The 12,496-nt window shown below is 38.8% G+C and overlaps 1 protein-coding gene across 6 annotated transcripts in view; it reads left to right on the top strand.

The window, feature by feature from the left end:
* The window catches only part of rbfox1 (RNA binding fox-1 homolog 1), a 252,524-nt gene that overhangs the window by 117,801 nt on the left and 122,227 nt on the right, over positions 1 to 12,496 (top strand). Inside the window, exon 1 of one of the 6 annotated variants that reach the window (XM_089128491.1) lies at positions 11,864 to 12,363. The exons of 4 other annotated variants lie outside the window; for them this stretch is intronic. In XM_089128491.1, coding sequence (XP_088984617.1) covers positions 12,265 to 12,363 — 99 coding nt within the window. In that variant the 5' untranslated portion in view covers positions 11,864 to 12,264. Of the gene's footprint in view, positions 1 to 11,863; positions 12,364 to 12,496 lie in introns of those variants that run through there. One more of the 6 variants, XM_089128489.1, reaches the window with a different exon arrangement.

The following is a 12,496-nucleotide window of genomic DNA, read 5'->3' as shown; positions in this document are numbered from 1 at the left end:
ACAATATTACTTTGGAGTGAGAGTGAATCCTTGGGATTAAATTTGGAATATTTTTATTCCTGTTCCTCTATGTAGTCGCCGGAGGTCATTGCACGATTTTGCAAGGTCTTTCATCCAAATTGAGTGAACCTTTAAGCTAACCTTGTAAACAGAAGTTTAAAAATAAATAAACTCCACAAAATGTAAGCCACACAGTATTGAATGCTCAAAAATGATTTCTGTCAGCAATAAATAGTGCATTTGGAAGCTTGCACGCGAACAGATTTCAAGCAAATAAGGGGGATAAAGGTGGATGACCACAAGAGTCACGTGTATAGCCACGATAACCTTTATACGTTTACCTTTGTACAGTTTACAGGATTTTTCATAGGTTTATTCTGGATGGAAACATTGTGGAAAAACTAATGTAAAAATAATGTTACATATTTGATGCATACTCTATAGCTACTCATAATTAAATATTTGCGGTTATAAAACATTTTAGTCATTGAAATAGCCTATTTTTTTTCTATACATTTTTGCAGGTGCATGTGGACACAATTAAGATAAGAGCATAAGAATGACTTTGAAGGATTGTGTGACTGAAGACTGGAGGAATGATGCTGAAAACATCACAGGGAAAAAATGTGTTTAAAATATATTAAAATAGATAATAATATTGAACAATATTACCGTTTGTTTTGCAGTCTTGGTGAGACTTCTTTCAAAAACAATATACATTTTGACAGGCTAGCATAAAGAATAAAAAGTCTTTGTGTGTTTGTTTGTGTATTAATGTAATTCTTTGCTTCTTTGTGGAACTTAGATAGTTGGTGCAGACCAGGAGGAAGCGAGAGTGAGAGTTTTTAATTGTACTATGAATTACAGCAGTCCTCTTTTAAGCTACAGGTCACCACGCGCACCTCCGATCTTGTCAGGCACGGAGACTCATTTCCATTAAGTGCGGCCTGCACACAAGACTCTGGTGAACAAAGGTTTAAATCCATTTAACTTCTCAGCTCTATTTTAGAAACAGCAATTCCAGCTCTGTCACGGGCACAGTGGAATGACAGAAAACACTGCCTATCTGAATTAAAGATAATGAAAGATCATTCTGCGGCTACAAGCAATAGCCTGTGATGATCTCCCACATTCTGTCGGCCGCCTTTTTTTTTTTTACTCAGACAGAACATTGTGTCGTTCGTAATTCCTTTGTGTAGAATTGAACAATTAATGAGTAGTGGTGGAGAGAGGGGGGTCTCAATTGAAATATTCTTTGCTGAGACCCATGTTCTGCTACCCTTGGGTATTTATTTTAAAGTTTGTGTTTAATCACACAATCTCGACCATGATGGTTGTGACAGGTAATTTCCGTAATGCCGCTGACAGAGATGGATTACATTGGGACCTATTTGATCCTATGCTTTTGTGTGCCGGTGATAAGACCAGGTAAGGGTTATCTTAGTATGAGTGCTGGCACAATATAGCTACCTAATAAGTCCCAGGGTACAGTGTGAACGTTGAGGGAGTCGTTGTACACGACAAGAGGAGTAGCCTAAAATAAAGAAAGACAGACAGACAGAATTTATTGGTGGGAACAGATTCAGAAAAACACATGGTCGATCAATGTTAGATGTGATTGTCAATTGGCCTTATGCCCAGCTGCACGACTTCCTGAACTTAAGCCAGCTCCTTTGTTTCCTGTCTGCCATTATTGGCCAAATTGATTAATTCAGGTGTGTCTGATTATTGTTGCCATGACAACTGAGGTCAGGCACACCTGAATTAATCAATTTGGCCAATAATTGCAGACAGGAAACAAGGAGCTGGCTGAAGTTCAGGAAGTAGTGCAGCTGGGCATAAAGCCTATTGGGGTATTGTTTTGTTGTTATGTACGGACCACGAACATTTCATAATTTCATTATTGGCTACTTATGTTTATTTATTTTTATTTATTTTTTTGGATTATTATTATTGATATTGTTGTCTTGACTTGTATGTAACATATTGTTATTTATTTTGGCGGAATGGGTTATTGTGGGGGAAGCTTTAACTTTGATTGTATCTTTGAAAAAGTTGATAAATAAATGTAAAAAAAAAAATAGAAAAACACATGGTCAGTTGGAATTTTTTTTTTTTTAATCAGTAGTCATGTTTGCCCATATTGGCTCTAAAATAGTGCTGCTACTAATATTCAGTGTTATTATAATACATGTACTTATATTAATAATAATATTTTTTTTTGTATTCAATGTATCCTCTCAAGAAATATATCTTATTTTTAGTTCATGATATTGTTGTACATTGTAGTACAAGAAAGTCTTATGACAGCAAATTGGAAGAAACAAAAAAGTTTTCATAAAGTTGGATTTGTTTTGTCAAATTTTTAATTTTCACTTGATGAACTATTAATAGTACAGTATAAGTGAAGACCTGTAGGTTTTTTTCAAGATTATAATTAGTAATTATTTTAAGACCACAACGTTTTTGACCACAAGTGTTGCTGGATCTCTTTTTTTTAATCCAAACACCTTGTTGAGTAGGTATAATTGTGCCAGTTTTACTTTTTCATATTTATTGGTGGTAAGATTCAATGTATGGCTATTTCGTGTTGTCTCGCACTCTGAGAGGAAGTGCAATGCATTCCATACAGGTGTGAAACCCTCATTGGAATGCATCAGATGGCTAACGCAATAGTTTTTTTATAGGCTTCTCATTGACTTGAATGGTATCTAGGTGCTCGCTTTTCTTTTAAATTGGAATCAGTGATGGAACAGTTGGAATATTAATGCTTTTCTGAGTCGTTTAGCATTTATGAAGCTATGGCAAAGCAACATGAGTCCCATTGTGGACCTCCTGTAGTGTTCTATCTTCTCTGTGGTGCATTTAATAATTGGTACTCATTTTCATTCCTGCCACCCTAGTAGTTCAGCAGCTGGGTAATTACTGCAAGCCAGCTTTAAGACTATGCATGTCAGAGCTGTGTGTGTGTGTGTTTTCCTCAACATGTTTGCCTGATAATTTCACCCATTTCTGTCGGTCCCTTCGCTTCTTTCGAAACTACATTTCGCAATTCACTTATTAACACCTTGCATTATTTGTAACACACAACATCATGTTACATCACATTAACACGAGAATTGCATCCCTCAAGAAAACTTGCACTCAAGAAGTGAATTTATCTCTGTCCAGGAAGAGCTTGATCCCATTTGCCCCGGGGCGACAGAGGGCTGAAATCTCCGGTCAAGGCTTGTCATAATAAGACACTGACATGATGTCCAGATGTAATCTATGGGCTGTTAAGCTCATTGTGCATTAATTTGAGGAAGCTCAGACCTTAAGTTCTTCTTATAGAGCGCCAGAAAAGAGGATGTTTCTTATACATTGACATAATTAATCAGGAGTCGGTTTGCTCCCTCAATTAACACTGCAGGGAAAAGTGAAATTGGCCTCTTTTTGGATGTTGTGGCAGATTTAAAGACCTTTGCGGTGAGCAAACAAATGGAAAGGCCTTTAATGAGCAGCAGGAGTCAGACAAATATGCTGGAAAATATAGTACGAATGACGGTTATTTTAACTAGCGAGGTAATTGATGATATTACTGGAGAATGTGGTGATTTGTAATTATCTAAATATGTCACTCCAACCGAACTTTTTTTTTTTTCAATGTAAAACAGAAGTTATTTAAAAATAAATAAATAAATGCTTCAGTGTTTTCCCCCCTGGGTGTCCATAAAATGAAAGTCAATGGGACCCCATTGACTTTCATTTTATGTTGGGGGACTGTTGAAAATCAACTTCTTTTGTGTTGCACAGAAGAAAAAAAAAGTAATTGATACAGGTTTGGAACTAGGTAAAGAAGAATAAATGATGGCAAAATATTCATTTGTTTAGGTATACAATGCCTTTATAACGTTGCAGTATTGTTCAGTGCAAGGCAAAATCTTGCAGAAGTTTATGTGGAGTTTGCTTCAGTCGGAGTGTGATGTCCGTAATGGTTTGCGTCAAGATTTAGTTCTGTCAAATCTCATAAAACATCATGATGGCGAAGCCGGTTTGTTTGCCTGTACATGCTAAAAGTATAACTGAAGAAACGGTACCATCTGTCCTCCTTTTAGCAAGACTGACTGGCTCAGAAGTTGAGCACAAACATCAGACATTTTAATATAATTTGCCAGCTGCTGGGTTAGCTGGCGTTTGAATTACAGGTGCCGCGGCGGGTTGGTTGCGATATGAATGAGCGGGGCGTGTCTCAGAGCAGCAGCTGATGATTACAGGGAGTGGTCTCGGGAGACGAGCGCTCCTCCGATTGTTGCCTACCTCACGCTGCCACTTAAATGAAGGCGAGTCCCTCCGGAGGGCCTTTGCTCTTTTGCAGTCTTCATAAGGAAGTGGGAAGCTAATTAATGATATGCTAATGACTACAATGCAGCATCCCTTCACAAGACTTTCTCAATATTGATGTATTTGGACCCGCTGTTGTATTATACTGTAAATAGAGACGTCGTTGAAACTGAATCACTTAAAATGTGCCTCTTTTTCTGAAGGGGTTCCAGGGAAGGGGTTTGGTTTGCTCATAGTTTGTCTTTATTTTATGAAAATGTAGTTTAACTTCATAAGTAACATTTTATCATTTAATATATCCTGATTGGTAACACTTTATTTGAAGGGGTGTGCATAAGACTGACATGACACTGTCCTTATGAATGTTTGAGTCTTTATGAATGTTTATGACTGTTGTCATTAAGTGTCATTCGGTAAATTATGACATTTTTAATGCAAAATTGACATTGTTTAAACTGTCTTTGTTATGACAACTTGACATTAACAAAGACAAAAATGTCTTGATTATGACAACTTGACATTAACCAAGACAGAAATGTCTTTGTTACGACAACTTGACATTAACCAAGAAATCATAACTAGTCCACTTGTTCCACTTTACTTGAGGTAAGGGGAAATATTAATGACACTGTTGTTAAAGCATTTGACAGTGTAATAACCCTTAATGACATCTTTATAGCTAGTACAATGTGTTCCACTTTACTTGAGGACAAGTAAAATATTCTTGTCACAGTTATAATTGTGTCATGACAACCAACCAACCATATCATATGACAGGGTAATGTTATGTTAACACAAAGCTAAATAACTTCTTTAAGTTTGATAATTAGACCTGTTATGACATATTTGTGACAGGTTGACAGGTTATAATTTCTTGGTTAATGTCAAGTTGTCATAACAAAGACATTTTAAACAATGTCATCTTTGCATTAAAAGTGTCATAATTTACCGAATGACACATTAAATGAGAACAGTCATAAACATCCATAAAGACTCCTTCATGTTCATGACAGGTGTTATGTCAGTCTTACGCACACCCCTTCAAATAAAGTGTTACCCACTGGGGTAGTCAGTTTTACTAAGAATTATATCTAATTGTAGTTGACAAATTTGAGCTATTGAATTTACATTGAGTACACCATTATAACATTGTGAATATTTATGCTGTTGTAATTCTTTGTCCTTGCTTTAGTGTGTCATTACAGAAAGTAGAAATTCACAGCGACATACATATTGGTGTATTGTAGCAAGTAACTTAGGTCAAGATCATTTGTGCATTCGCGCCATTTTATGCAGATGCAAGTTGTAAGATTATGTTTTTATTGTGCGTATTTCTGATTAATCTGGTATGTATTAGATACGCTTTGGTGATTTAATTAATCCAATAATAACGCAATTTCATTTACCAGTGTTCATTCATTGTTCAGCTTTAACTTGCGCAGCTCAAATCAATCAGTCCCTGACATCATTGACTATGACTGGAGTATTTCTTCTTCAAAAACATTGTTAGTTCATTCTAAATTATATTTGAATCTATCCAATGTTTTTCATTATTGGTGTGAATCTTTCTTTACGCGGTGTATCTTTATAATTTTTTTATTTTTTTTTATTCACTCGAATCAAGACAGCGGCATGCCCATTGGTGCGGGAATTTCAGAGCTCCACATATTAAGCGGTTAATTAATGGACTCCTGTCCTCGCGCCTCAGTCGGATCTGTGGTGGAGGAGGCCTGCACGTCAGCTCTGATGGATCGTGGATCCGTCAGCTCTGAGGCTTTTCCTGTTGGTCGGTGCTGAACCGTTACTCCATGTGACAGCCCCTGGTCCTGTCAGAACGAATCGCCCCCTCCTCACGGGCTCTGCAGCAAAGGAAAGTGACACGTTAATGGAAGCTAAAGCACTCTAATGGCAGTGTCTGGTGAAAGCACGGGGAAGTCATCCACAGCGTTTGCCCCAGCTCTCTAAGATGTCGCTCCGAATCGCCGTCTGGGCGTAAAGAGCGCCTGCCTTCGCCCCGGCCCTGTCCGCAACCCTTCCCCTATCCCCGTTTGTACAAACATCCTTTTAGTGCGTTGTTGTTGTTTTTTTATAGCCCACATGTATCTGCTCTGGACCTGTGGGGATTCGATTATGAGCCGAAGAACTAATTGGTAAAAAAACACTTCAGCATTACTTGTTATGATTTTAGCACTCACAAACATCTAATTAGCACTCTACCGCTGGCTTCCATCTTTTCTGAGCGTTTGTCTTCTATTTAAAGGATATTCTGTTTCCATGGTTTTTATATATATAGGAACACTGGAGGAGAAAAAAGGAGAAAATAGACAAAGAAGAAAAGGCACTGATTCTTTTTTTTTTCTTTTTTTTTCGCACGTTTCCACAGAGGTGATTAACGGTGAGATGGGATTGTTTTTGTTGCCAATTAAAAAGACAGCAAAGTCTTAATGCATTGAAATGAGCGCAGATCAGCAGCTGCTGTCAAGCCAAAGCTGGGGGTGGACAGCTAGCATCTCTGCAGCTTCTGCTCTAGGTAACCAGCTGTGTGGAGGTGCTAAGGATCGCTTGCCTCGTCCCACCCAGTAATCAATTTGCAGGCCCCTAGCACAGACAGCAGCGGGGTAACAAACGACTCGCATTTCTGTTGCTTCCAGACGCGCGCTCAAGTGCTAATGAAAGGCAGTCTCAGCTGCCATGCAATCTGCCTGCACTCCTCATTGCCCCCGAAAGTCCCCCATGCATTGGGCCCATTGTCTCCGCGCCGTCGTATTTTTGCCGGAGCCCCATCTGTTTCCGTAATTACTGTCATGTAAACTGACTTTTCCAAATCGTGCGATGTCCAAAGTAAAAGAGCGGCAAGGAATCTCTGATTAGCCTCCCGGCACTGATCGTCACTGATGCGGCCGTCTGTGGCGTTCGGGGGGGAAAAAATGTGTCGCGTATCAGGCGACGGTTTGAATTCCTATGCAGACCGTGACCGTGCAGAGTTTGCGCCCTTCTATTTCCAGCCCCGAGCAGAGAAAATGCATCACTCCTATTCGGTTATGTTGTTTTTTTTATTTTATTTTCCTATTGGAAATGATTGGAGAAGTTGCCTGCATTCTCCACCGACCAGGAGAAACAAACACTATTTACAATGAGTCTCAGCCATCACAGCCTGAACGCCAGGCTCATCGGCCCGGCAGCCCGGCTAGATAATGGCTGATTTTTCTGCACAAAACCCATCACACTGTGGCTGAGGATGTTAGCCATCATCCTGACTTAGGATTTACATTAAGCAAGCCGGGATCGTAATGAAAAATAACACTAACAATGACCAAACCGGCTCCCTGCAATCCACCTCCATGTGACTTCATCAATCTTCCCTACACGTTCAGCACCTGCTGCAGTCCTGTCAACTTCCTGACACGGGGTGGAGGCAGCCAGTCCTTCCTTATTAGTCTGTCAGCGATGGTGATGCTCACATCGGGTGCTCAGCCTGAAATGGAGCCCGGGCCAGTAGCTCAGCGCCCTGCCACTGAAATACACCCAACCTGATCCTAAATGACAATGTGGCAAGCACTGCCACAGCTCATTTACTTAGACACTCGGAGGGATCTAAACACGCCAAAAGTTGCGGTTTGTCGCATACATCTGAAGGATCGTGCCTTTTGTCATCTCTTTCGTGCTTTGCCCTCTAAGTGGAACAACAAGGTGATATTACTTGTCGTTTTGATCTAAAACGTCACGAGTACGTGCTGGCTTGTTTAGCAAAACACATCTCCATCTTTGACTTTGTTTTCCTGTTTATGTGCGTTTGAGAGCATTAATAATTAACAAAAGAACATAATGGAAACAACCAACCATGTTCCCATTTAACAGCAGAGTCAATTTGTTGTGGTGTGGTGGGAAGCAGTCTGCTTTTAGTAACAGAATTCAAGGGGAGGGATTTGTATTCGCGTTTGTCGTATCTAACTGATAACGCCACAGCAGACGCAGAGCGTGTATTGCAAATGAGCAAACGGCAAAGCAAAATAAGGATTAGCCACTTACACGTTTTCCTTCAGGTGCATATGCAGCGGGTCTTTCTCATTAGTGTTGATGTGTTCCATGGCACACAATAACAGTTATTTCATCAAGCTCACTTCTTCTGTCAGTTACTGAAGCTATAAAATGCCAGTGAAATTGTATCTAAACCATAAAAGCTTGAAATAACCATGAACTGATTTCCAGCTCAGGGTATGATTACATTTTCTTCTCACCTTAAATATTTTCTTCCTTATTCTGGGGTGGTTTCTATTGTTGGTCTGCTGTAATATAAAAGCACAGATTGTGAGAAACGTTTAACAGCGGTGATATTGTATGTTTGGGTCCATCTAGAAGTAGAACAGGGCCAAATATTTTTTTGGTCCAAAATGTACTTTCTATCCAAAACTGTTTACTTACTTTTCAGAATTGTTTCTGGTCTTATTGTGCACGTTAATCTAAAGAAAAGGAAAAAACTCTTTCATCAAAAATGTATTAACTTTTCGCCGCCTCTGCTGATGTAACCAATGCTGTGCAGGTGGGGAAAATAATATTCGCCAATAAACTCATGTTTCACTTGACACAATTTCAACAAATCCCAATGGATACTGTGAAGTCCCACCTTAAATTTCTTTCAGCTGGTTTCACTCTCGAAATTTCTTAAAGGGATATTTCACCCAAATAATGTACATTCTGTAATCATTTTTTAACCCTTATGTCATTCCAAACCATGAATTTGTTCTGTTGATCACAAAAGAAGATATTTTGAAAAATGTTTAATTCTTTTTTATGCAATAAAATTAAATCAACTCTTTAAATCAACTCTTTTAAAAAAATTAAATCAACTTTCGTGTAACTTGGCAGTTTAAAAAAAGCCATACAGGAACAAGACAAGTAAATAATGACATGATTTCATTGCAGACATCGTAAATCCATTCTATTTTAAAATGCCAATATCTGATGTAGAAATATGTAGTAAATAATGATCCTGACAACCCATGACAACCATCAGAGCTTTAGCACATTTCATTATTAATAGAACCGTGCTATTCCTAATTCTTTGGATGAATTTGACATTAGCTGTTCTCAAAGTGCAAAAGGAAAAAGCACACAAGCTTTAGAAACCTTGTTGCTTCCCTCCATCCTCTCTCCTCCCCCTCTTTCTGCCCATCACAGACAAACCAATAACACAATGTACACAAGAAATCTGAGAGAGAGCCATCACTGACAAACAAAGAGATAAACGAGGTTTCTCTCTCTCAATATGCAGTCCCTGCTTATTTATTCAGTAAAGGCGAAGACAACAGACGCACTGCAAAGGGCAGCCATGCCTCATCACATGTCAAAGGCACAGTGACATGCAGCGAAATAAACACTACTATCTGCGATGAAACGCTGGCCGAATGCTCTATTCTTTCTTTCTTTTTTTTCTTTTTTGGAAGATGCACTGGTTGACGGTCCAGTTATTATTTTGTACTCCATAGCATCAAGAGAGGAAAATATAAAAGAAAAAAAAAAAAAAAAACGGGGGAATGCAGGAGGAAAGGCCGAGAAGACCTCTATGGGTGGGGAGGGGGAAGAAATAGTCTTGCCTTCAGGCTATGAGTGGGGTGGAGAAGAGAAAGACTAAAATGGAGCAAAGCAGTCTGCTGCCCTCTCCATAATACATGTCTGCCGGCTCCTCAGAAGCCCGTTTTAATTACGGCCCCTCGTGCAACATAGAAAAACATTGATTTTTATGACTCTGCTCTTTTAAAGTAACAAGGATATGAAATCTTGCTATGGATTTGTGAGTCACCTTAGGTTGAAATGTGGTGCAAAGAGGGAGGGGAAAAGATTAAAGAGAAAGAATATGAATAATTCAACCCCCCCCCCCCCCCCCCACACACACACACTGTATATCTTTGCACTTTCTGCTTAAACCTTGGTCGGCCATGTCAGTTGAATATCAGTTGTATTTAACATTTAACAGCTGTTAATGAATTTACAATAAAGACCTTGCAGCTGATAGGGAGATAAGGCCAAAGTGATGTTAAAAGGAGCGTGTTGAACAATAAATTCAAACATTTGTGTGTGGTTTAATTTATTATTTAGTGCCTAACTTTTGGCCTAGCGCACACAAACGCTCTTTTATGATTCAGATAAGCAGATACTCTCTTTTGTTGCCCTTATATGTCGCTGTCTCAGTTTTCTGAACCCTTTTTGTCCTCTTTCCTTTCCACTACTGTACTGTATGTTCAATGATATGGCTCATCCAAATGCATTTTTTCTTATTTCGTTATATTTTGACAAGCCTTTCAGTCATTTGGCAGAGCATATTTTGAGGATGCACCCCTTTTTGCGAGTTATGCATAGAAATCATTAGCTATCACTGCAGTTTACAAAAATACACTTTTCACCATCAGCATTGTTTCAGGATACAAGCAGTGAAAATCAATCATAACGTGGGATTGTGTTTGTGAATTTTCTTTTTAAAGGCAAGCATATATTTTTGATCCAATAGTTTCAGAGGGCTTCTGGATCAACTAAAATAGCAAAATATTTTGTATTAAAATATTTCCTTTGTTCAGATGGTTCTACATTGATATCAGTGAAATGTTTTATTTATCCATTTACTTATTTTAATTTTAAAACATAAACTCTTACATATCTAACATGTTTTTGACAACAGTGGTGTCTATAGCAATTTTTTCAGTATGTTTCTTTATAACATCACATACTGTGTGTGATTTCTGTGTTTGCATGTTTTCACAGAACCTATGGTTACCATGGTAATTTTTTTTAGGTAAAGTACATATTTAAACGTTTACGTTTTACGGAGATTGTCATGCTTTTTTTATTTTTTATAATGTGCTTTTATTCATTTTGGTACTGTTAGCTGAGCACCACTACAAAAAAATCCCTTTATGTAATTGGTTTAATTTTATACATCATTTAATCAATGCTGAATGATACATTTTTTTTTATCCTTAATGGACATTTCAACTGTTAGAGGTTCATAATAATAATGATAAAAATAAACAGTTTTGTCTATTTTTAAAATAATTATAATAAAAATAAATATTATAATAATTGCCTCATCGAACCAAAAAGTGCAAAATATATTTTTTCATGTTAAAAACAATAAGAAGAAAAAAGTCTTAGAAAACCAAATGATCACAAAGTCAAAACCCTCATCGATTAATATCACAGTCAATTTTTTTATTTTGTAAAGGTGTAGTGGTAAATTGTGTTATATGCGATTATAAATTCAGTAAAGATATTAGGTTGGACGCGTCTTCCTTAAAGCACAAAGCATTACAGGCTGATATGAAAGGATTTTAATGGAACACAAATGTGATGGCAGATTGTTTACGTGGCTGAGAGGTTCATTTCTGTGCGCACGCTTTACGTGGCGCCATAATAATAAATTATAAGGACAATTCAGTTTCACGCAAGAGAAAAACTGGAGAGATTCCCCCCACCCCCGTTAAAATTGAATGTGTGATTTAGGATTGGCCCCCGCCCCGCATCTCTTCGCCTAGGAGATTCAGATGCTGCTCACTGAAACAGACGGTGCGCCCGGACTCTTCTGACAGCGAATGGAAAAACAGATTTGCTTCAACTTAACTACGTCCAGTAACCAACTCTCTTACCTCTTGCCCGTGATTAAGTTTATTTACAAAAGCAACAAACGTGCCGAATAGACTTTCTCGTGAACTACTGAAAGGGTTTTACTGAAATCATAAGGGACAAGAACAGACGCGCGCTCTGTTTTCGCTCACCACCGGGACCCTCGTGCTCGCACATTCACATTCGCTTGTAGCCGGTTATTCTGCCGCGTTTGCGCACACTCCGTGGCTGCTTCAAGGCTTCATAACCGCCGCCGATCCGGCTAAAGCAGTCTTAACGAACCCGTGAAACTCGGCGGACAGGACAGGACAAGCGGACGAAAACACGATGCAGCATCCCTTGACGGGCGGAACGTGCGTCGCCCTTCCGAATGTGGACATGTGTCCGCAGCTCTCCTGTGCCTTGACTTTCATGTACTTACAGCAGGTGAGTGAGCACGCGCAAGCGCGCGCCGACGTTCCTCTCCGAGCCCGCGGAATACAGTGCAAATATATGCGAAACGCGGTTTGTGGCAAGCCGTGTTAAGTATTCATTTGAACGAAGGCATTTCCATGTTACT

This window comes from Pimephales promelas, chromosome 3 (assembly GCF_988280905.1).
Source record: "Pimephales promelas chromosome 3, fPimPro1.hap1.1, whole genome shotgun sequence".
In the NCBI taxonomy this organism is placed as follows: domain Eukaryota; kingdom Metazoa; phylum Chordata; class Actinopteri; order Cypriniformes; family Leuciscidae; genus Pimephales; species Pimephales promelas.
Note: the sequence above shows the minus strand (reverse complement) of the source record. Positions and strands in the feature narration are given on the sequence as shown.